This window comes from Lutra lutra, chromosome 17 (assembly GCF_902655055.1).
Source record: "Lutra lutra chromosome 17, mLutLut1.2, whole genome shotgun sequence".
NCBI lineage: Eukaryota > Metazoa > Chordata > Mammalia > Carnivora > Mustelidae > Lutra > Lutra lutra.
In genome coordinates this window covers 45,910,662-45,932,178 of record NC_062294.1, presented here as the reverse complement: position 1 = coordinate 45,932,178, position 21,517 = coordinate 45,910,662, and the positions used below count along the sequence as shown (strand labels likewise).

At 61.6% G+C, this 21,517-nt stretch overlaps 2 protein-coding genes across 5 annotated transcripts in view; one reads left to right on the top strand and one right to left on the bottom strand.

The window, feature by feature from the left end:
- Window positions 1-1,624: 1,624 nt before the first annotated feature.
- Window positions 1,625-11,897, top strand: CAPN12 (calpain 12). Its single transcript, XM_047709829.1, has 21 exons — window positions 1,625-1,861; window positions 2,252-2,321; window positions 2,483-2,601; window positions 2,781-2,914; window positions 3,822-3,990; window positions 4,750-4,824; window positions 4,894-4,979; window positions 5,060-5,134; window positions 5,738-5,901; window positions 5,982-6,211; window positions 6,593-6,604; window positions 6,751-6,959; window positions 7,098-7,140; window positions 7,217-7,276; window positions 7,762-7,819; window positions 8,111-8,193; window positions 8,294-8,356; window positions 8,995-9,073; window positions 11,375-11,491; window positions 11,593-11,651; window positions 11,736-11,897. Exons 1-21 carry the CDS (start codon window positions 1,625-1,627, stop codon window positions 11,760-11,762), a joined length of 2,169 nt encoding a protein of 722 aa, XP_047565785.1. The 3' UTR covers window positions 11,763-11,897.
- A 336-nt stretch (window positions 11,898-12,233) lies between these two features.
- The window catches only part of ACTN4 (actinin alpha 4), a 69,191-nt gene continuing 59,907 nt past the window's right edge, over window positions 12,234-21,517 (bottom strand). For 2 of the 4 annotated variants that reach the window (XM_047709824.1, XM_047709825.1), the window contains exons 12-21: window positions 20,628-20,778; window positions 18,298-18,406; window positions 17,975-18,115; window positions 17,718-17,900; window positions 17,490-17,624; window positions 16,435-16,614; window positions 15,696-15,842; window positions 14,750-14,830; window positions 13,645-13,803; window positions 12,234-13,538 (exon numbers count right to left, since the gene is read on the bottom strand). In XM_047709824.1, the coding sequence (XP_047565780.1) occupies window positions 13,380-13,538; window positions 13,645-13,803; window positions 14,750-14,830; window positions 15,696-15,842; window positions 16,435-16,614; window positions 17,490-17,624; window positions 17,718-17,900; window positions 17,975-18,115; window positions 18,298-18,406; window positions 20,628-20,778 (1,445 nt within the window). In that variant the 3' untranslated portion in view covers window positions 12,234-13,379. Of the gene's footprint in view, window positions 13,539-13,644; window positions 13,804-14,380; window positions 14,447-14,749; window positions 14,831-15,695; window positions 15,843-16,434; window positions 16,615-17,489; window positions 17,625-17,717; window positions 17,901-17,974; window positions 18,116-18,297; window positions 18,407-20,627; window positions 20,779-21,517 lie in introns of all 4 variants that reach the window. The other 2 variants (XM_047709828.1, XM_047709826.1) reach the window with 2 other exon arrangements.

Here is a 21,517-nt window from a genome sequence, read left to right as displayed (position 1 = left end):
ACGAAGGCCAAGAAGGGCCGCGGGGTGGCAGTGGAATGGTCTGGGATCACAGTGAGTTGTTTCCTGCTCACTGCGAGATGTCAGGCAGGTTTTATTCCATCAATGCCCAGTATAGGGGAGAGGGCTGTGACCTCAACAGGTGGGAAATGTGTGGAGCAGGGTGGCAGGAGTGGCTGTGGAAATGGCAGAAGCAGCAGCCAGAGGTGATCTGTCACAGTCTGGGGGATGGGCCCCCAGACATAGTCCCAGCAGCGCATGTTTACTGAGCACCAGTGCTGCTCGGAACCTGTCCCACAGATTAACTTGTTCGATTCTCCCAACAACGCGCTGAGGTCAGTCCTGTTACTGCTCCCACTGTAGAGATGAGGAAACTGAGGCGCAGAGAGCTTAAGTGACTTGCCCAAGACACACGGTGCTAAGTGGCAGAGCCTAGATTTGAACCCTGGCCCTTCGGCTCCTACCCTGGCAGATGCTCCAAATCACTGTCACCTGCCTCACATGACAGGGGTGGAGGGCTGGGGGTGGCCTGGGTACTTCTACAGGAAGACATCTTGTTTTCACACAGCTGGGGGCTCAAACATTATCTGTTGATCTGTTTGGAGGGAAGGACACCAGAGGACTCAGTACCGTCCCTTGCCACAGAGGTGACAAGGTTCTGTCCGTGCAGGAGACAACCCCCCACCCCCATCCCTGGAGGATGGAAGTCTGCTGGGACCCAAACTGGTGAGTTTCTGGCCTCTCAGAACCTACTTCTAACGTTTCTTCCAATGGCTCCTTCTTCCTCTGGGGGAAACACTACTCCACTGGACCCCGAGCTTCGTGGGGCTAGGGTCGGGGTCATGGTTACTGGTGGGACTGGCTCCCAACCCAGGGCCAGTAGGAGCAGAGTGGATCGTCCATAGTCAGCCCTGTGTGGGGCGAGCAGGCTGAGGTCTGCTTTGTCGGGAAAGGGGGGAGACAGGGTCCTGGTGGCTCAGGAGGAGTGAGCCCCAGGGGCCCCGGGGCACTGAGCAGCTACAGGGCAGGGAAAAGGGTGCAGAGGGAAGGACAGGGAGGCATGGCAAGACCGAAGGTGCAGGGAGAGACAGCCACACAGAAAGACCAAAACGCACCAGGGGAAGACAAAAGGAGACGAGAGAGAAGGACAGAGATGGAGGCAGAAATAGACACGATGGGAGAGAGAGAAACTGGCAGATGGAGAGACAGGGAGAGATGGAGACACAGGGTCAGTGTGCCGCCCTTCCCTGCCCCCCACACCCCCAACCCCGCAGAGGGAGAGGCAGGGGCAAGATGGCAGAAACACACCCCCACACTGACCTCCTTCCAGGCCCTCTCTCAGGGTTAGCCGGTCCTCCCTCAGCTCTGCCCGCCTTCCCTCTTGCTGTGGGCCAAGCCCATTAAGCTTCCACCCTGGCCACAACTGAAGGCCCCACGCCCTGGGCAGGAAACCACCGCAGAGGCGTCCCCTGCTCTGTGGCACCCCAAACCATCAATTAGTATTAACAAGGGCCAGCTCCCCGTGGCCTAAAGACCCCCATTGGGGCTCAGATGGAGGGGAAGCCCCGCCCCCGTGAGTCAGGAGGTTAAAGAGCCTGGGGCCAGCCTCTGAGTGCAGACTGTCCAGATGGCGTGTGGCAGCGGACGGGTCACCATCCAGCTGGTGGACGAAGAGTCAGGGCCCGGAACCAGAGGCCCAAAGCCCTTTCGGGGCCAGAGATTCGAGGCCATCCGAGCAGCCTGCCTGGAGGAGGGGATCCTGTTCCGAGATCCCTACTTCCCTGCTGGCCCTGATGCCCTTGGCTACGATGAGCTGGGGCCAGACTCAGAGAAGGCGAAAGGGGTGGAATGGAAGAGACCCCATGTAATGTGTGGCTGAGGGCTGTAGGGGCTGGGTTCCTGGGTCTGAGGGAGGAGGGGCTGGAGGGGGCTGGGTTCCTGGGTCTGAGGAAGGAGGGGGCTGTGGGGGCCTGGGCCCCTGGGTCTGAGGGAGGAGGGGCTGGGGGGCTGGGCTCCTGGGTCTGAGGGAGGAGGGGACTGGGGCCTGGATGTGAAGAGGAGGGCTGGGAGTTCTGACTGTGGGGTCTGGAGAGGCCCAGATGCCTGCCCACAGGCTTTACAAGCCTCTCTTGGGGTTGGAGGTGCTCATTACTCTGGAGCGGTGAAGGCAGGAGGGGACCCAGGCATTGGACCTCTCAGTCGCTCCTTCTCTCCCTTTCCTGGCTGAGGCCTGGACTCCCCCCATGCCTCCCAGGAGTTTTGCGCTGAGCCCCAGTTCATCTGTGAGGACATGAGCCGAACAGACGTGTGTCAGGGGCGCCTAGGTAAGACCCCCGAACCCATCCTGGGCTCCCAGATCTGGCAGAGGCTGTAGCTGGGCTCCTGCAGCTGGGCCCCTGGGTCCACCCCTCAGACTCTCCTCTCCCCAGGGGAGACCTCAGTCTCCCCCTTTCCATCCTCACCCCATCCTCGGCTTTCCTCCCAGGTAACTGCTGGTTTCTTGCGGCCGCTGCCTCCCTCACTCTGTATCCCCGACTCCTGTGCCGGGTGGTCCCCCCTGGACAGGGTTTCCAAGATGACTATGCAGGTGTCTTCCATTTCCAGGTAAAGATCCTTGGTTTGTGCCTCCGTATCCCCCATGGGACCACGGATCTCCTAGTTGGCTTGGTTGCCTGGGGGCTGTAATTCTTAGACTGGTGCAGTAGGGCTGGGGGTCAGAAGATGGGGTCCAGGCACAGTTGCGAGCTGGGAGCCAAGCCTGCGCCCTGCCCTCCTCCCACCAGCTCTGGCAGTTTGGCCGCTGGGTGGACGTCGTGGTGGACGACAGGCTGCCGGTGCGTGAAGGGAAGCTGATGTTCGTGCGGTCGCATCAGCGGAACGAGTTCTGGGCCCCGCTGCTGGAGAAGGCCTATGCCAAGTAAGGACTCTGGCACACCTCCCCAGCTGGCAAGGGAACCCCAGAGACCCCCAGCTTCTGGGATCCTCTAGACACCCTGCCAGGGGTCCTGCTCCAGGTCACGGTGCCCAGGACCCTAATGTCACACCATTCCCTGAGGACCTCCCTCCAAATCCTAGACATCTCCCTAGAGGCACGTTCCTAGAGACCCATGGACACTCACAGTCCAGGAGCCTGAAATCTCATCTCTCAGGCCCCGGAGCTGCTAAACCCAAGATTTATCCTCTTGGGGGCCTGTAATCTCAGAAGCTCTCTCCTGATCCATTGAGAAACCCAAAGCATCTCCCAAATTTTTAAGAAGATTTTATTTATTTATTTGAGGGAGAGAGAGAGAACAAGTCCAGGGCAGGGGAGCACAGAGTAGCAGACTCCCCGCTGAGCAGGAAGACCAACACGGGGCTCCATCCCAGGACCCTGAGCTCATGACCTGAGCCAGAGGCAGGCGCTTAACTGACTGAGTCCCTGCCAGGCACCCCACACCTCTCAAATATGACTGTAATCGCTGGAACCTTCGATTTTTGCTTTTCTCCATCCCGAGGCTCTGAAATCCCTGACAAGCCCCACAGAGATTACTCCCAAAGCAGGCATCTCCCGGAGACTCAGAGTTTCAGAGACAGCCCCCGGGATGCCCAGAATTCTGACCGAGTTCTCCTGTGATCCCCCAAATGCCCAGTCCTAGTGGCCCAGGGACCACAGGCCTGATTTCCAAGGGCTTCCAGAGTGAACCGCAGGCCACCTCAGGAGTCTGCAAATGTTAGGGATAATCCCCGGGCCCCCCATGCCCTGGGCCAGAGGCCCCCAGGTCCCAGGGGTGTGTGTGAGATGCTCGTGCGGGCCTCAGACACTCCCCCGACACCTGCTTCTGCAGGCTCCACGGTTCCTATGAGGTGATGCGAGGCGGCCACATGAATGAGGCTTTCGTGGACTTCACAGGCGGCGTGGGTGAGGTGCTCTACCTGAGGCAAGACATCCCAGGGCTCTTCTCTGCAGTGCGCCATGCCCTGGCCAAGGAGTCCCTTGTGGGAGCCACTGCCCTGGTGAGAGCCTGACTAGCATGGAGACCCCCACCAGGGCCAGAGCGCAGTCAGGGCTGCAGTGGGGAGGTGGCCTGTGTCCTCCTGTCTGTGTTCATTGTTGGCTAGTACCCCTCACCCATCAAACTCGAGCAAGTCAAAGGCGATTTATTTGCTCTCATTAAAGAAGCTTCAGGCATAGCTGAATCCGGGTGCTTAGCAGATGCGGAGAATGTGTTTTTTCTATTCCTTGTTCTGGGTTAGCTTCACTCCTGGGCAGGCATTCCCTTCATGGCCACAAAAGGGGCCCGCACAGCTGCAGGGGCCCTCCTACCACCCCTCAGTGGTTTAAAAAAAACGGCAAAGCTTCTTTCTGAGAATTTCAGCAGAAGGCCTAGGATTGATTTCCACGGGCTCGGCTGGAGTCCCGCGTTCATCTGCGGCCCAGTCATATGCTCAGTTGTTCACTGAGTTGGTCTAATTCCTTTGCTCCTTCTTTGCTTAATCCTGTGCTCACTGACTGACTCCCTGTCCTTCATGTTTCTCTGCCTCTTTTGGTCCGTCTGCCTGTTCTGTGTCTCTGTTCTCCTCATGTATTTTTGTCTTGTCTCCATCTTCCTCTCTCGCTTTCACTCACCAATTCTATGTCCTTTTGGAGCCCCGTGTCATTCAGTTGGGAGCTTTGGTGGCAGGAGGCTGGAGTGAGGGGAGGTGAGGGGCAGAGAAGAGCAGCCACGCTTGTGTCCCCCACCGTGGCCTCACCGTCCCGTGCCCTCTGCTCAGAGCGATCGGGGTGAGTACCGCACAGAAGATGGGCTGGTCAAGGGACATGCGTACTCCGTCACTGGCACATACAAGGTGAGTATCCCCCACGAGTGGGCTACAGGGGTGCCCCGGAGCCACCCCCACTGACCATGCTGCCCTCAGGTGACCCTGGGCTTCACCAAGGTGCGGCTGTTGCGGCTTCGGAACCCATGGGGCCGTGTGGAGTGGACTGGCGCCTGGAGCGACAGGTAAGATGGATTTGGGAGAGAGAACCGGGTCAGGGGGGCTCAGACCCCCCGGCCCAATCCTCACACCCCCGTCTCCCCAGCTGCCCGCGCTGGGACGCGCTCCCGGCAGAGTGGCGAGAGGCCCTGCTGGTGAAAAAGGAGGATGGCGAGTTCTGGTGAGTGGTCCAAGGTCCCCACCCGCCTCTGGACCAGCGTCAGGCCAAAGGGGCGCAGGGAGGGGGTGAAGCCTTCCTGAAGGGACGGGGAATGGGGTCATAGAAACTGTCCTTATGGTGGTAACTTTGGGGTTGCACTCTACTTAGGGGAGTTGATTAGCAGCAATATTAGGGAAACTGGGAGGTGCAGTAATTTTTGGAGGGTTGAAGGGGGTGGGTAATTGGGGGAGGCTTGGTGACATCTGGGGCATTTCTGTATGTTTGGTGCTGCTGAGGGGCTGAAGGATGCTTGTTGGCAGTTGAAAGTCTGACGGTCTTGATATTTGGGGGCTGAAGGCAATTTGACAATAGGTGGGGGGAGTGTGTGGGTCTTGACTATACGTGGGGCATTTCCGGGGACTTGGAGAAATCGTGGGGGGCGGGGGCTGGAGGGCGCTGGGATCTGGGGGCCATTTCTGGAGACAGGGTACCATTTGGCAGACCGAGGGGTACTTGGTGATGATTAGGGAACTCGGGGATTGTGATTTGGGGGTCCTTCTGGGGTCCTGAGATGTCTGGGAGACTGGTGCCCTGGGGAGGGTCTGACCACCGGCCCCTGTGCAGGATGGAGCTGAAGGACTTCCTCCGCCACTTCAACACCGTCCAGATCTGCTCGCTGAGCCCGGAGGTGTTGGGCCCGAGCCCAGCTGGAGGCGGCTGGCACATCCACATCTTCCAAGGCCGCTGGGTGCGCGGTTTCAACTCTGGCGGGAGCCTGCCCGGCACTGGTGAGGCCTGGAGGGCACCTGGCAGGGGAAGGGGTGGGCTGTGGCAGGCCAGGGCACCCCATTTCTTTCTTCTCTGTTAGAAACCTTCTGGACCAACCCCCAGTTCCGACTGACGCTGCTGGAGCCTGATGAGGAGGAAGATGATGAGGAGGGGCCTTGGGGGGGTTGGGGGGCAGCAGGAGCATGGGGCCCGGCCAGGGGGGGACGCATCCCCAAGTGCACTGTCCTTCTGTCACTCATCCAGCGTAATCGGCGGCGCCTGAGGGCCCAGGGCCTCACCTACCTCACTGTGGGCTTCCACGTGTTCCAGGTGGGACCCTGGGGCTGGGTGGGAGCAGTGGGGATGGGGAGCCATGGAAGGGGCTGGGGAGGCCTGGGGCGTGGGGCTCAGAGACTGGAGCGAGAGAGCTGGGGGAACGAGGAGCGGGTTCAGGGAGAAACTGAGGTCTGGAGGGCGCAGAGAGCGCTGGGGGTCTGTCTGCAGGGCAGCGGGGAGTCCGAGGCGCTGAGGACCAGGGAGGGGGTGCTGCGGAGCAGAGGGGCCGTGGGGGCACCAATGGGAGAGGGTCCAGCAGGTCAGGGACAGGGGGGCAGGGGGAAGGGGAAGAAAAGCAAGGGAGCTGTGGAGGGGGCTCTGAAGGGTGGCCGCCACCGCCAAGGGCCCTCACTCGCTTGCTCTTGCTTCTTCCAGATCCCAGAGGAGGTGGGTCTCTGTGGGGACCCCGGGCGCAGGGTCACCGGGCGCGGCCCCCGGGGGCTCCGATGGGCTGCGGCGGAGTGGGGAGGGCGAGGCCGGGCGGGAGCGGCTGCGGGTGGGCGGGAGCTGGAGCTCAGCGCCCCTGCCCGCAGCTGCTGGGCCTGTGGGACTCCCCGCTCAGCCGCGAGCTCCTGCCGGGCCTGCTGCGCGCCGACCGCTCGCCCTTCTGCGCCCGCCGCGACGTGAGCCGCCGCTGCCGCCTGCGCCCCGGCCACTACTTGGTGGTGCCCAGCGCCGCCCACGCCGGCGACGAGGCCGACTTCACGCTGCGCGTCTTCTCCGAGCGCCGCCACACCGCTGTGTGAGCCGGGGGTGCCCTAGACCGCCCCCTCGGGGTTCCCTGGGCCGGAGCCCCAGAACCTCGGGACACCACCCCTCCCCGCGGGGATCGGCCCGGGGCCCCACCCCCGACTCCCTGATGCCCCCTTGTCATTGGCAGGGAGATTGATGACGTCATCAGTGCCGACCTGCAGGCCCTCATGGTGCGGGGCCGCCGGAATGGGGGGAGGGGGCGGGGAGGGGTCCCCTCGGCCCGCACTGAACTCCCCCTGCCCACAGGTCCCGTACATGCCCCTGGAACTGGGGCTGGAGCAGCTGTTTCAGGAATTGGCAGGAGAGGTGAGGGGGCTGGGCCAGGGCTAATAGGGGTCCACCCCTCCTCTGGGGCCCCTTCCTTATCCTGGGGTGGGGGGCGGGTTCATTTTGCTTTAGTTTCTCTCTGTGCTTAAATCTCTTTACTCTCAAAATGCTCACTGCTCATCCCTGCCTCAGGGCCCTTGCCCTGTCTGTGCCTCTGCCTGGACTGCCTTCTCCTCGTCCCTGCCCTGGCTATGGCCTCATCTTTCTCCTGTGGGATTTCTTGGAATCTCTTCGGGATTCCCTCCCAGGCTGGTCAGCTGCATGCTGGCTGTGGACTCCCACAGCCCAGTGCTTCCCCCCTGCAGCCCAGCAGTCAGCTCTGGGGACAGGTGTCTCTCACTCTCCCCCTGGACCATGAGCCCTCTGTCTCTGCTGTGTCCCCAGCAGTGCCCAGCAGGCTAGAGGGGCTGTGTTGAATGGCTGCCTGAGTGAGTAGCCTTACCACTGGCTTTCTCCTTGACCAGGAGGAAGCACTCAGCGCCTCTCAGCTCCAGATCTTATTAAGTATTGCCCTGGAGCCTGGTGAGTTGCAGATGGGGGCGGACCCCACGGAGCCCCCTAGGTGTGTTAATCCGTGGTGCCACAGGGAATCAGGCCACGGGAGCCCTGCACTCAGCCTGACAGTGTCTTCCCACATATGGGTCCTGTGGCAGGACTCAGGGCCAAGGCCACAGCCACTCATGAGCCTTCCCTTCCTCTAAGGGAGGCAGGGAGTGTAGCTGCCATGAGGGGACTTGGAACCCCCTTGCCTGGGCTCAGATCCCAGTGATGGTAAACACGCAGGAAGTACTGGGGTTTTTCTGTTTCCTGTAGCCAGGGCCCGCGCCTGGACCTCTGCCCGGACCTCTGCCGAGATTGGGCTCAGGACCTGTGAGCAGCTGCTGCGTTGTTTCGGGGTATATGAAGGGGGCAGTGTCTGGGTAGGGAGGGTGGGGATGTTGGGGCCTCTGTCCCCCTTCTGGGGATATGGATTTTAACCAGCTGCCTCCTCCCCAGAACGGACAGAGCCTCACCCTGCATCACTTTCAGCAGCTCTGGGGCCATCTCCTGGAGTGGCAGGTAAGGTCGGAAGTTTGGGGGGGCCACCTCCTCCAGGAAGGTGAGGCACTGTTACTAGTCAGGACATAGGTGCTCTGCTGACTAGCAGGGTCCCAGGGGAGGATGTGGGCCGCATCCATCTTGAGGGACAACTTGGAGGGATCTGGCTGGGATGCCCTTGCGGCACCTGCCCTTCTGTGGTCCCTTTAGGGGCACTAAATAGCTTGGGGATGGAAAGCACAGGTTCTGGTCTGGAGTTGAAGTCCTAGCTCCCGGCTCAGCCCCTCTCTGGGTGTGTGAACTCAGGCAAGTCACCTCCCCTCTGAGAGGCCTTTGCTAGTGGGAGGCATTCGTTCCCACTGCCCTGGGTCCTGGGGAGGAGGAAAGGTTCCAAGCCTCCCTGTACTGGTGAGCAGTAAGCCGCTGTTTGCTGAGCCCTCACAAAGCCCCTCGTGGGTAGACGCTCAGCTTGTCCTCATGACCCTATTCTAGCTGTTACTATTATACCCATTTTAGAGACTGTGAGATGGGCTTAGAGAGGCAGAGCTGCTTGCCCAGGGCACCAAGCCAGGAAGAAAGGGAGCTGGGGTGGGAACCCAGGCTGACTGGCCTCCTAGGGAGGGCCAGGGGTTGGGACTGACCTATAGCTCCCGACCCAGGCCACATTCGACAAGTTCGATGAGGACGCCTCTGGAACCATGAACTCCTACGAGCTGAGGCTGGCACTGAATGCGGCAGGTACGGCGGGGGCGGGGGCGGGTGTTGGGGACGGGATCTGCTCCCCCTCCGACGCTCTGTGCTCTGCTCACCCACCGCCAGTCTCGAAGCCCACGTAGTTTGTTACCAGCTCTTGCAGGGGCCAGGGGCGGGGGGTGGTGGAGGTGGTGGAGGTGCAAGCACTGGCTCCCGACTGCGCGCAGAGGGCCCGGAGGGCACCCCCCACCCCCGCCACCGAAGGGTTTCAGAAAGGAGGTAGGACAGTCCCCTCGTCTGTGTGGCACAAAATCCTCCCCAGGGGGCGGAGCCAGGGAGCAAAGCTTTTCCTGTGCTCCCTAGCAAGTTGAGTCCATGCATGGAGGGGACTCCCCAGACCCTCAGCCCCCACCCCAGGGCTCCTCCAACAAGGGGAGGTGGGAGGCTGCCGCCTGGCTGTTTCCCGGTCTGAGAAGCCGGAGGCCCCGAGGGAGCGAGAATGTTGGGAGGTGTGGCACACGGGCTGACACGGAGTCCCGGGTACTCAGAAGTAGAGGCAAGAGGGTGAGGGCAGATGGAAAGCTGGCACCACTTGTCGGGGTTACTGGGCACCTGGTGCACATTCTTGGCATTCTTCCAGGCAGGAGACTGAGGAAGTGCTGAGGGGGGTGGCATCCTGGCAGTACAGACAGACAAGCAGAATGGGTCAGATGGTGCAGCTATGGAAGAAAGAGAAGGGGGGTGGTGGGGGAGGGGCTTGTGGCCGGAGGCACAGTGCTCAGGGAAGGACCCAGGTGCTATTTGAGCAGACCTGAAGGAGGGGGACTGAGCCTGGGGGACACAGTGGCAGGTGTAGTCTTGACAGAAGGAACAGCCAATACAAAGGCCCTGAGGTGAGAGCATGAGCCCTGCTGGAACAGCTTCGGGGGGCCAGGTCTTGGAAATGAGGACGGGCTAGTGCGGCTGGAGGACGGAGGGTGGTCACAGATCAGAGATCAGTGGAGGGAGGCAGTAAAGCCCCATGAGGTCTCATGAGCATCTAGGGTCTTTAAAACAAATTTTTTTCTTTAATAGGTACGAGAGGGAGGAGGGTGAGGCAGGTCCAGCGTCAGGGTGTGAGGAGGGCCAGAGCCGACAGGGTCACACTGTGTAAGAGGGAGGACCAGGGAGCAGATCAGCAGGAAGCAAGCTCCAGAGGCCTGGAAGTGGGGGACAGATCAGGGCAGGGGACCGGCAAAGATGACCTGCCGCCCCTCAGCCACGCTCTGCACCACCCGCCTCCCCCAAACCCCGGCTCTGCTCTGGCGCTCTGTTCCTGGCTGTGCTGGCTGAGGCTGGGGAGTCAGCGGGGGCCAGAGATCCCGCCCTTCCCTCCCTTGGGCCACCAAGGACAGTGACCGCTCAGAGGCTTCAGGGCGGGCACTGGGGCTGCAGGTGAAGAGCAGGGGGCGCTCCCCTGCTCAGAGGCTTCCTGAAGGGGGCAGGGTGAGGAGTAGCAGTGCTCTGGGCAGAAGGAACATCGCGTACAAGGGAGGCAAGATGGGAGCCCAAGGTCCAAGTGCAGGAGTCGGGGGAGGGGGGGTGAGGTGTCTGCGTAGGCTGGCAGCCGGCTAAGGACAATGGGGCCCGTGGGGAGGGGTAGCCAGTGAGGGATTTCCTGGATACTTCCTGGATACCGGAGGATCCCAGCCAGGAAGGAGCCCGCACCGGGGGCGCTGAGAGTGGTCCAAAAAGCTGCATCTGAGGCGGCAGCTGGGGGCTTCCAGGCCTGACTTGGGATGAAGGGCCCGGGAGGTCACGGGGCTAAGGCAGGGCTGCGGGCCCCGGGCTCCCCCGACCCCGGGCTGGCCCCCAGCAGCTAGAACAAGGCACAGACGAGACAAAGACCTAATAGCGAATGTAGGCACAGAGCAGGGCATAGGTAGGTTTGAGGCGGCGGCGGAAGCCAGGACCTTGTCCTCAGAACCAAGGATCTGGACATGGGGTCAGGGAGGCCATCCTGCAGCCGGAGTCCTGCAGGGCCTCGGAGGAGGAACCGCTGTTTCTGGCTTTTGAAGGCCTGTTGCGATTTCTCCAGAGGTGATTTCTCTCCAGAAATGGTCTGATGTGAAGCTACGGACCCACTCCACGTGGGGCCGACACACATGTCCGGGGGCCCGGAAACTCCTCCAGTGTCTGTACAGGGGCCCGGGCCGGGCGCCGTGCAATCCCTCCATCTAATGGCGTCCCGGCCTGGTGGGGTCAAAGCTGTCACGTTCGGAAACGGAGCGTGGAGGCGGAGGTGTGAGGGGAGCTGTCCCAGGGGGAACAGGCCCCCTGGGGGGGCTCACAGGCCACCTGCCCTAGGCTTCCACCTCAACAACCAGCTGACCCAGGCCCTCACGAGCCGATACCGGGACAGCCGTCTGCGCGTGGACTTCGAGCGCTTTGTGTCCTGTGCGGCCCAGCTCACCTGCATCTTCCGTTAGTGCTGCCCGTGGTGGGGCGGGGGTGGGGCAGGGCGGACGGACTCCCACGAGCCTGGGGCGGGGGTGGGCATCGCTCAACCCGCCCGCTCTGCACAGGCCACTGCAGCCGGCACCTGGATGGAGGCGAGGGGGTCGTCTGCCTGACCCGCAGACAGGTGAGCTGAGGCTGGGGGGCTCGGGGGGCCAGGCGGGAGTCCCGGGAGAGCCCTGCCTCAAGCCTGGGGTCTTTTCTCCCCCAGTGGATGGAGGTGGCTACCTTCTCGTAGGATCTCCGCACGGACCCCTGTGGCTCGAGGCGAAGTGCTGCCAGGAGCCCATTCTCCTCGCCCAGCCTGGACTGGGCTTTGTTCCACAGGGCGGGGGTCTGAGCCACACCGACCCCTCCACCTGCCACGTGGGTCTGCTGCTCTGCTGCCCTGGGAGCCGGCGGGGGGCGGGGGGCGGGGGGCAAGGTCTGGCCCCACCACTCGGCCAGGCGGGTCCCTGCCTCCTCCGTGCTCTGCCCTCCTCACCTATAAGCAGGGACGGTCCCAGCCCTTTTCTGGTGCAGGCCACACTAGTTAGCACTGGAAACAGCGCCTGGCCTCAAGCGGGTCCCCCGTGGCACTGAGGTTTACACACTCGGGGGGGGGACAGGGATCTCCCTTGCCCAGCCTTGCTCTGGGAAGAGGTTCTCCTGTGGCTCTCCTAAGAAGCGGAGAACAGAGGAGAGAGAAAGAGAGAGAACACGGTAGGAATCCTTCTTAAAAATATTACATGTTTTATTATCCTGTCCCCAGAGGGTGGTTTATCCAGAAACCAAGAAAAAAATAAATCAGAATAAACTCAAAAAAGGGGGGAAGGGGAAGGGAGCAAAACCCATCAACTAACAGGCAGCCAGGCCGGCAGCCCACCCTCCACCTCAGGAGGGTCCCCAGAGACCCATGCCCAACCACAGACAACAGAGAACAATCGGTGAGGGGCTGGGGGAGGGCAGCAAATCAGCTACGTCTTCATTATGAGAGCAAGAGGCAGCAAGGATATGTTGCTAGGTGAATATATATTTATATAATAAATCCGTAAGTTAATAAAGTAAATAGTAATTCTCTGAAAGTTTTTAATTCCTTTTTTTATAGTTTTTTTTTTGTGGATTTTTTGTTTGTTGTTTTGTGGTTTTTTTTTTGTTTTGTTTTTTGGTCCTTAAAAAATCGGAAACACAGGTCCAGACAAAGCAAGGTGGGGGACCGGCTGGGGCTGAGAGGCTGGTCTGCCAACCCTACTCCTGTTGCAGAAAAAGGGAGGTGCAGAGTTGCACCCCCCCATCTCCTGGCAACCGCAAGTTGGGAAGAAGGGAGGGGGTGGGGTCCTCTTTCCTGTCAGGCAGCTGCGTCGCCCTCTGCTGGGCCCCCCTGCAGGGCCCACCGCAGGCCTGGGCGGTTCCTGGACAAGGCACATAGGGCTTTGGCCTGATGTGGGAGGCCTTGAAGGGACCTCGTGGGGAGCAGGGGAGGGGCGGGCAAAGGAGGGACAAGGTGTGGAGGGCATTCCTAGGGCCTGGAGGTGACCTGTTTTCGCTGTGGGAATCCAGTCTCCTCCACATAGTTATAAAACAAAACAACACGTCTTATATATACCAGACCAGAAGCGTGGACCCCGAAGGTCTCCCTCACCCCCATCCAGGGGGAGGGGGCCGACTGACGGAGAGAGGGGAGAGCCTGCCCCAGCCCCTCCCTGCCCACCCCCCACCCCCAGAGAAGACGGACAGAGCGCTTTGCATAGATACAGAGTCAGAAAAACAGGGCCTGGGAGGCCCCCAGAGCGGGGAGAAGGGCCGAGGGCTCCCCCAGCCCCTCCTGGAGGCTGCGAGGACGGGGGTTCGGTCAGGGTTTCTCCAGTGGGGAACCTCACAGGTCACTCTCGCCATACAGCGCTGTCGAGAAGGACTTGTAGTCGAGGGCCCCGGGCACGGCGTCAGGGCCCTGGTAGGGCGCCATGCGAGCGATGCAGTACTCGGCCTGGTCCGGGGGCAGCTCCCTCCGAAGCTCCTCAGCCGTGATGAAGTTCTAGGGGCGGCAGGGTGTGACTGTGGGCCACCCCCACCCGCCCAGTCCTGGCTGCCAGGGCTTCTCCCGGCCGAGCCCCAGGGTGCCTCTGAGGTACGCTGCTTACCTTGTCCCCTGCCAGGACCTTGAAGGAGGCGATGACCTGGTCGGCAGTGTCTGTGTCGGTGGTCTCCCTTGACATGAAGTCAATGAAGGCCTGGAAGGTCACGAGGCCGCTGTGGTTGGGGTCAACCACACTCATGATGCGGTTGAACTCGGCATCACCCTGCGAGGGGAAGGGGGGCGGGGCACAGACAGCACCTGAGTGGGCTGAGACAGCTGCGCGTGGCCCGGTCGGGTGCTGTCCCCTCCGAGCAGGAGAGCAGGGCCCGGCCCCAGGGCACATGCCTCCAGGGGTTTCAGCTTCCCCAGGCTCAGGGCCCCACTTGCCCAGATTGGGGATGTGCTCCCTCTGCACCTTCCCACCCACGTTTTTGGGAAGTGGGGAGTTGGGGAATGGGTCAAATAGGTCTACTGCTCCTCAGCCCTAGGCTCATGACTTAGCTCTAGAGGGTGGGGAAGAAAGAAAGAGAGAAAGAGAAAGAAAAAGGGGAGGGAGCCAGAGGCCTGACCTCCTCTCTCGGGAGACTTCCAGGAAAGGAGGTGGGTGGCTCAAGGGGTCGTCGGAGAGACCCCAGCCCAGCAACAGCAGCACAGGTGGAGGAGAAGATAGCAAGGCTGCGCTGCTCTGCTGGGGGAGGATCCCCGAGGAGGAGGCGGCAGTGAGGAGGAAGGGGGAGGCTGCGCGAGGGTGGGGGGAGGAGGAGAGGCAGAGCAGCGAGGGGGAGGCAGAGGCTGCATACCAGGCTGTATCCTGTGGAGATAAGCAGAGCCCTGAAGTCATCGGAGTCCATGCTGCCTGTCTGCTTCTGCTCGAGGACGCAGGGACAGCAGAGGAGGCCAGGCCCAGAGTAGGCAAGAGGGGCCGCCCCATGTGCACAGCAGGGAAACAGGACAGTGGCGGGAGCCGGGGAGACAGAGGCGGCCCCGAGAGACCAGGTAAGGGGGAAGGTGTCCAGAGAGACACAGGGCAGGGAGGAGGCAAGAGAGCCAGTGAAATGGCACACACATGGCAAGGGGTGGAATGGCGAGAGGGAGGGGAGACAGAGAGAAGGAGAGAGAAAGAAGAGCAGTTAATGCCACAGTCCGCTGGGGCCCAGGGGGGTGCGTACCTGCCGATCATTCTCCACGTCGTAGCCCAGGCTGATGAGGCAGGCCTTGAACTCCTCTGGCCCCAGCGCCCCACCGTGGTCCTGCCGGGCGTCCGAAGGCAGGTGTGTGCGAGGGGCGGTGTGGAGACCAGGCCAGCGTGGAGACGTGGGGAGAAGGGCCAGGGTCACATGCAGGGGGCAGGGCGAGGGGAACACATCGGGGGAAACACAGAGTTAGAGGGGACATGGACAAGGGGATGGCTGGGTATGGGGGAATAGAGGCCTGCCCAACGTCTTGGCCAGAGCCGGGGTGGGAGCTGAGGGGTACAGAATGGAGGACTGAGGCCCAAGGCTCCGGGGAGGGAACGGGGAGCTCTCCCTGCCTCCAGGATTTGGGGTGGGAGACTACAACCTGTCCTATCTGGGACGCCAGGGGCCCTGGCTGACAGTGTGGAGCTGAGCACGCATACTCTCGCCCACAGGGGGCCGGCAGATGGCCAGTCGGGCCCCGCAGGGTGGGTGGGGACCACAGCAAACTCAGGTGCTCAGGGCCTTCCTAGTGGGCCCGCCAGACTGGAGCTGGCCTTCTGAATCTTTACAGTGCTCAGCGGACCCGCGGACCCGATGCATGAGCAGCGCACAAATCTCAGGTGTGCTGTGCCTCAGGCTGTCCCGGGGTCTCAGTAGTAGGTTGGCAAGGATACATGGCCACAGGGGCAGAATTTAGAACCACCCCCCCACCCCAACCCCCGCCGCCAACTTTCTCCTCCCAAGGACAAATGCCCAGGCCTCAGGTCAAGGTGATGGCCTTGTGCACCCACTTCAGCAGCTGGGGCCCTGCCGGCCCGGCGAGCAGTGGCCAGTACTCAGCACTGTGAGGTGAATGAACAGATGCAAAGACGGAGGTGGCAGGATGGGACGATGACAGTGGGGAGGGAAGACGCCAGGGGCAGAGGGAGCCACTCACCTTGTCGAAGTGGTTGAAGGAAGCCCGGAACTCCTGCATCTGCTCCTGGCTGATGCCCTTGGCATCACGGGTGAGGATCTGGTTCTCGACCTCATTGATGGTGCGGGCGATGGTGGTGAGCAGCTGCTCCCAGCCCACGCGGATGTGCTGGGGGCAGAGCGAGGGCATGAGTGTGGGCCGGCCAGTGCGGGGTCCGCTGCCGCTAGGGACTCACGGCTTGACTCTCCTCGCATGTGGTGTGTGTCTGGCCTGGACTCTCTCCCAAATGCCAACCCGGCCCCATGCTCCCCTGCCTGCCTCTGCCCTGCAGCAGGGTAACGGCACGCAGACCACTGGGGTAGGGCAGCATGTTTAAATGGCTCTCGGCGTGGGGGGGACCCGGGTTTCTCTGTGGTATCAGTGCCCTTGGATGGCAGGAGGTGTCACTGTGTATGAGATCAGGCTGCCAGCCAGCCCCGACACGTCAGTCTGGCCACAGCGAGTGGGTGCCCGCATGCATCTGTGTCCCCCAGCAAGGACGAGGCCATGGGGGGGAGGGGCCGCACCCCCTCCCAGCTCTCCGAGGAGCGTGTCCGGACGCCATGCTGTCACAGCAATGGAAGCAACAGTGGGAACTGATTTCTTAGAAACGTGTTAACATTTGATCTAGTCTTTAGGCTCAGAGGGACAGAGAGGAGAGAGAAAGCAGCAGGGGCCTCTCCTACTGGGCCAGACCCATCTGGCCCCGAGTGGGCCTCACCTCCATGGTGTAGTTGGTGTGCTTGTTGTCGAAGATGAGGGCCTCCTGGATGAGCTGGTGCTGCTGCTCTAGCAGGTCGAGGTTCGGCTTGTAGTCCACAATGCTGCGCTCGTACCGCTTCAGGTGGCTCAGCTGGTCCTCCAGGGTCCCGTTCATCTCGATGGAGATGCGCCCGATCTCCTGCATGGAAGGCGGGGGCTGCTGGCTGCGGGAGGCATTCCGAGGGGCGCTCCCATGCCTGGAAGCCGGCTGCGGGCTGACTGTCCCCTCCGGGTCCACCCTCCGGAGTGCAGGCCGCCAAGGGGCGGTGTCTGGGCTGAGGCCGGCCAAGCCTAACCTCGGTGCACATCCCCAACTTCCTGTGAGGCCCAGGACGGCAACAGGCCTGGAAACTGAGGCCCAAACACAGCAACTGCTCATGGCGAGAGGCAGGGACAGGATCTGGACCTAGGCCTGGCCAGCTTTGGAATCCGGGCTCCTGAGCACAAGCCCCCAAAACGGGGGTTCCCAGGGTGGCGGTGCAGCTCAGCCAGCCCGGAGCCCCACCCCTGCCCTGGCTCAGAACCTGGGCGAAATGAGTGCTCTGTAAGGCGTGCCCAGGCTGCGAGCAGCATCTGTGCAGACATTCCGGGGCCGGGTCCCAAGGCTCACTGGTGAGCCCACTGGAAGGGTCTGCCCTCGGACTGCCCTGGTTCCAGCGACACCAGTGCTTGTCAGGCAGCTGCCGCAGAGCGGTGCCCAAGCATTTGCCGAGGTAATGAAAGGACTCTTTCCATCCCTGTTTAGAGATGCGAAAACCAAGGAGTAGAAGTTCGCTTGTACCTGACTCCCTGGTCAGCAGGCAGAGCCGAGACTCAAACCCTCCCCTACCTGACTCCTCCACCAGGTTTCCCTCTGGAGTGTGCTGTCACTTCCATCAACACCGATCCCAGGAGGCTGCCCTCACTCCCAGAGCGGGGCCTCTGGCAGACCCACCAGAGATAACTGGGGACCCGCCCCCACTCTGCCCTGAGAGCCACTCCTAGCTCAGCTAGGCTGGGGCGATGGGCCCTCACCTCCATCTTTGTCTGGATCCAGGGCCCCACGATGTTGGCCTGGCTGGCGAACTGGCGGCGGAGGTGCTCGTTGGACTGCTGCTTGCTCTGCTCCTCCAGGAGCGCATGGTCCCGCTTGGGCACCAGCTGCTGCACCTGGGGGGTGGGGATGGGGGTGGTGAGCCATGGCGGTCGGGGTGGCCCTTCCCCCGGCTGGCCCACCCCAGCCCCACCGCCAAGCCTGCCCACCTTCTCCCACTTGGAGTTGATGATCTGCGGGGTGACGGTGGTGTAGGGATTGCTGCCCAATAGTTTGATGTGGTTGCTCTCGGCGATCCTCTGGGCCTCCTTGTGGATGGCCAGGATGGCCTCCCGCTCCCTGTCAGCATCCGGCAGCGTTGACTTGAACTGGTCATGGGCTGAGATCAGGCCCTGGAAGGAGGAGAAGGCATGAAGGGCAGCCCGGGTCCACAGCGGTCCCCTGGGGTGCACGGGCAGCTGCAGACCTCGATCTCCTCGATGGTGTGCACGATGAACATGTCCTGGAGGTCCTCCATGGCGCTCTCCATCCAGTTGTTGAAGGGCGCGGCCCGCTTGGCGTACTCCAGGTGCAGCTGGTCAATGGTCTCCAGCTGCTTCTCCGTTTTCTGGCACATGCAGGAATGGGACGGGGAGGTCAGCGAGCAAGTGGTTGGTGGCCCGGGGACCCAAGGGGTCGGAGAACGTCCCCTCGAGGTGGGTCAGAGGAAACTCGGGCGTCTTGGCAGCGTCTGCTCCCACTGACCCCCAGGGGCATAGGGCTCCGTGGGTGACGTCACACCCCCCTCACCTCCAGAGCTTCCCTGCGACTCTGGGTCAGAGAGCCAAGGGCGTCCCACTGGTCGCAGATCTTCTGGCAGCGGGTGTTGACGTTGTGGGAGTCGTAGTAGTCCAGCTCACTGCAGGGGGAGGGGACAGACACGTAGCCATGAGACCCGGCAGGCAAGGCTGTGCTGGTGACCACCCCCACCCCCTGCCGCCATGTAGCCAGGAAGGGTCAGAGGGGTGGGGAGGGGGCCCCTGCTGACTCGTTGTGAGACCTGCCTGTCACGACACCCAAACACGGGGGCCCCCACACTGCCTGTGTCTGGACTGCTTCTGTCACCCAAAGGTCCAGCAGAGCACACTGGTTTAAGCAATGGGCTCCTGGGCCAAGTTTCCCCGGTCAGAATCCTGGCTCTTCGATTCTGTACCAGTGTGACCCCAGGCGTGTGAATGACCTATTCTGGAGACCTCCATGTTCCCATCTACAAAATGGGCGTGGGGTTACTGTGGAGATCCAGTTACTGAGGGCACATGAAGTGTGGAGGGTAGTCTGGTGCCCTCTGAATAGATGTACTAACAGTGATTAAAGGGATTTACTTTAATGAACATGAAGAAAAAATGAGCAGCAAACCCGCACTGTCGTTCTAAGCAATTAATAACAGATGTAAAAGAGAAGTGGGCAGACGTGATAGTTCCTGGCCCCTCATGCCTCCTGACATGAGGGGCCTATCTCCTATCTGCCCCAGGATTCCTTCCTCCTGAGCTCCAGACCCTGGATACTCTTAGCAAGAGGTTCCCAGGGAGTGGAGGTACAGGCAAAACCTTGGGGGCCTGGGGAGGGACAGGGAGCAGGGAACAACTCTGGGAAGAACAGGACCTGGGGGATGGGGCTGGGGACCATGGCTGGGCTCCCCAGAGGGGCCAGGCAGCCTGAGCTCCACTCCTGTCTCAGCTACCCGCCAGCAGTGTGACCGTGGACAAGCCCCTGAACCTCTCTGTGCCTCAGTTTCCCCTTCTGTAACACAGGGCTGCGGGCGATTAAAGGAGCCGGCGTGTGTGGAACACTGAGTGCTCTGAGTTTCTATTATTACTCTGCACCAACACTTAGCCAGGCTGTCTACTCAGGCTCATCCTGGCCAGTGCCTGGCCCTCTGACTCATCTTCGGGGGAACAGACAGCACCCCCAAATCGCCCTTCCTTCCTCCTGCAGGGCCACTGTCCAGAAAAGCTGCCTCGGCGGCTGCCTGCCCCCCAACTCTGGAGAGCGGGTACCTCACACCTGCTCCCGGTGCCTGGGAGGCAGGCTGGCCAAGGACTTCTCCAGGCCTGTTTCCCATCAGCTCCCAGGGGCTCGCCTGTCAGCAGCGGAACATGCCCTCATGCCACCTCCCACAGGCGCTATGGACATCACCCACCTCCACCTGGGTGTGCCAGGCCCTGAGGCTCAAGCCTACGAGAGGCAGCAAGACCCCAAGGGACACCGTTTTCCCACAACCGTGGGGGAGCCACGGAGCACTCCTGCCTCTGGCTGAGCGCAAGGGGAAGCCGCAAGGGGAAGCCGCAGAGCAACTGGGCAGAGCAGAGGGAGTGAGTCAGGGAGAAGCCGGCCCTGCCTGGCGTGGGGCTGCACCAGGCACCGCAGCTGGGCCCCAGCCTCACAGAAACAAGCAGAGCTTCGGGGATGACTGGCAGGGTGGGGGGTGTCTGTGGAAAGGGCAGCTCCAGCCAAGTATCCTATTTTTGAGCAGACAGCTATTTTGGGAGCCGTGCCGCCACTCCAGGCTCTGTGGATTTTCCATGAAGTAATGGCCTAGGCCTCCCACTCCCTGGGCCCTCCCTGCTGCGGCCGCCGTGCCGGTGGCATAAGGCCCCATTCACTGGCTCTGGAGTTTCGGTGTACTAACTGTGCGCGCAAGTTTATCTGACTAGGGCGGGAAAGGGAGGGCGAAGAACCCAGTAGCCTGGACACTCGTACAATAAGTGTATTCTCAGCAAGTGAGGGAAGTGGCCGGGCAGAACAATGGGCTCTCTGTGCAGCCCGATCCCCTCTGGGAGGAGCGGGTGGGAATGGCAGGGGGTAGGCCGACCCCCTCATCAGGGGGCCAGGGGACCTCTCTGTGGTGTGGCAGGCAAAAGGTAGAGCCCTGCGGACCCCTAGAGCCTAAAGCGGTCAGAGACCTCCTTTCTGCCTGTTTCTCATCTGAGGTTAAGACCAACTAGGCAAAAGGCATCATCCTGTAAGGGCTCTCCCTGGCATATGAAAGCGGGGAGGTGAGAGGGCCCACTGAGGCCACGAAGCAAGCTGGACCCCAGGACGCTGCCACCCCCTACTCCCAGCAGGGACCCCTTGCATACTTGAGCTCCTGGGCAATTGCAGCGATCTGCTCCACACGGTCCTGGTGCGCGGCCAGGTCGCTCTCAAAGGCCTCATGCTTGCGAATGAGAGCTTTGATATCTGACAGGGTGGCTGTCTCATAGTCCCGGTGCTTCAGCATGGCCTCCTTCCCTGGGGTGGGCAGAGGGTGGGAGGTGTTTAGACAACAGCACAGTGGGAATCCAGGGGGCTATCTGACCCCAGGAAAAGAGATCCAGACCCTACCAGATCCTGCCTCACCAAGCATGGTGCCGTGGGAACAAGAAACTTCCAGAAACTTTCTCCTTGCCTTTTTAAGGGATCTCTAAGCCCACCTATATTCTGGATGGAGCAGGGAGACACTGTGGGGCTAGGGAGCCTGAGACAGATATCCTCATCCAACCCATGTGTTCTAAATTCAGGGCCCTCTATCAGTGGACGGCAGGGACCGGACTCTGCCACCGTGGCTTGAAAGGGAGACGCCCATCCCTGGAGGGCCAGCACCCGGACCAGCAGCTGGGGCTGCAGCCCAGGCCTCCATAGAGAGCAGGATGCGTGTTCCAGAGCTCTCTGTGGCCCCAGCCCCTTGGGCCTGCCCCCAGCGCTTGGGGCCAGGCTCCCGGGGCAGGGGGGTCCTGTCACACACCTCCGTGTCCTAGCCCATCCTACGGGCCTTCCATGCATGCTGAGGTGGGGCCCACTGTCAGGCCCTTTGAAGGAAGACAGGCACGCTATTATTAGTCCTGGAGCCTGGCTAATTATACACCCCAGGCCAGAAGCTCCAGGAAGTCCTGTAAGCATGGCGAGGTATTACAGAGAACTGGGTGGGGAGAGGCCAGTCTGTGATGATGGCTGGGAGCCCTGCCTCCTACAGGTGCTCTGCTTCAGGTGA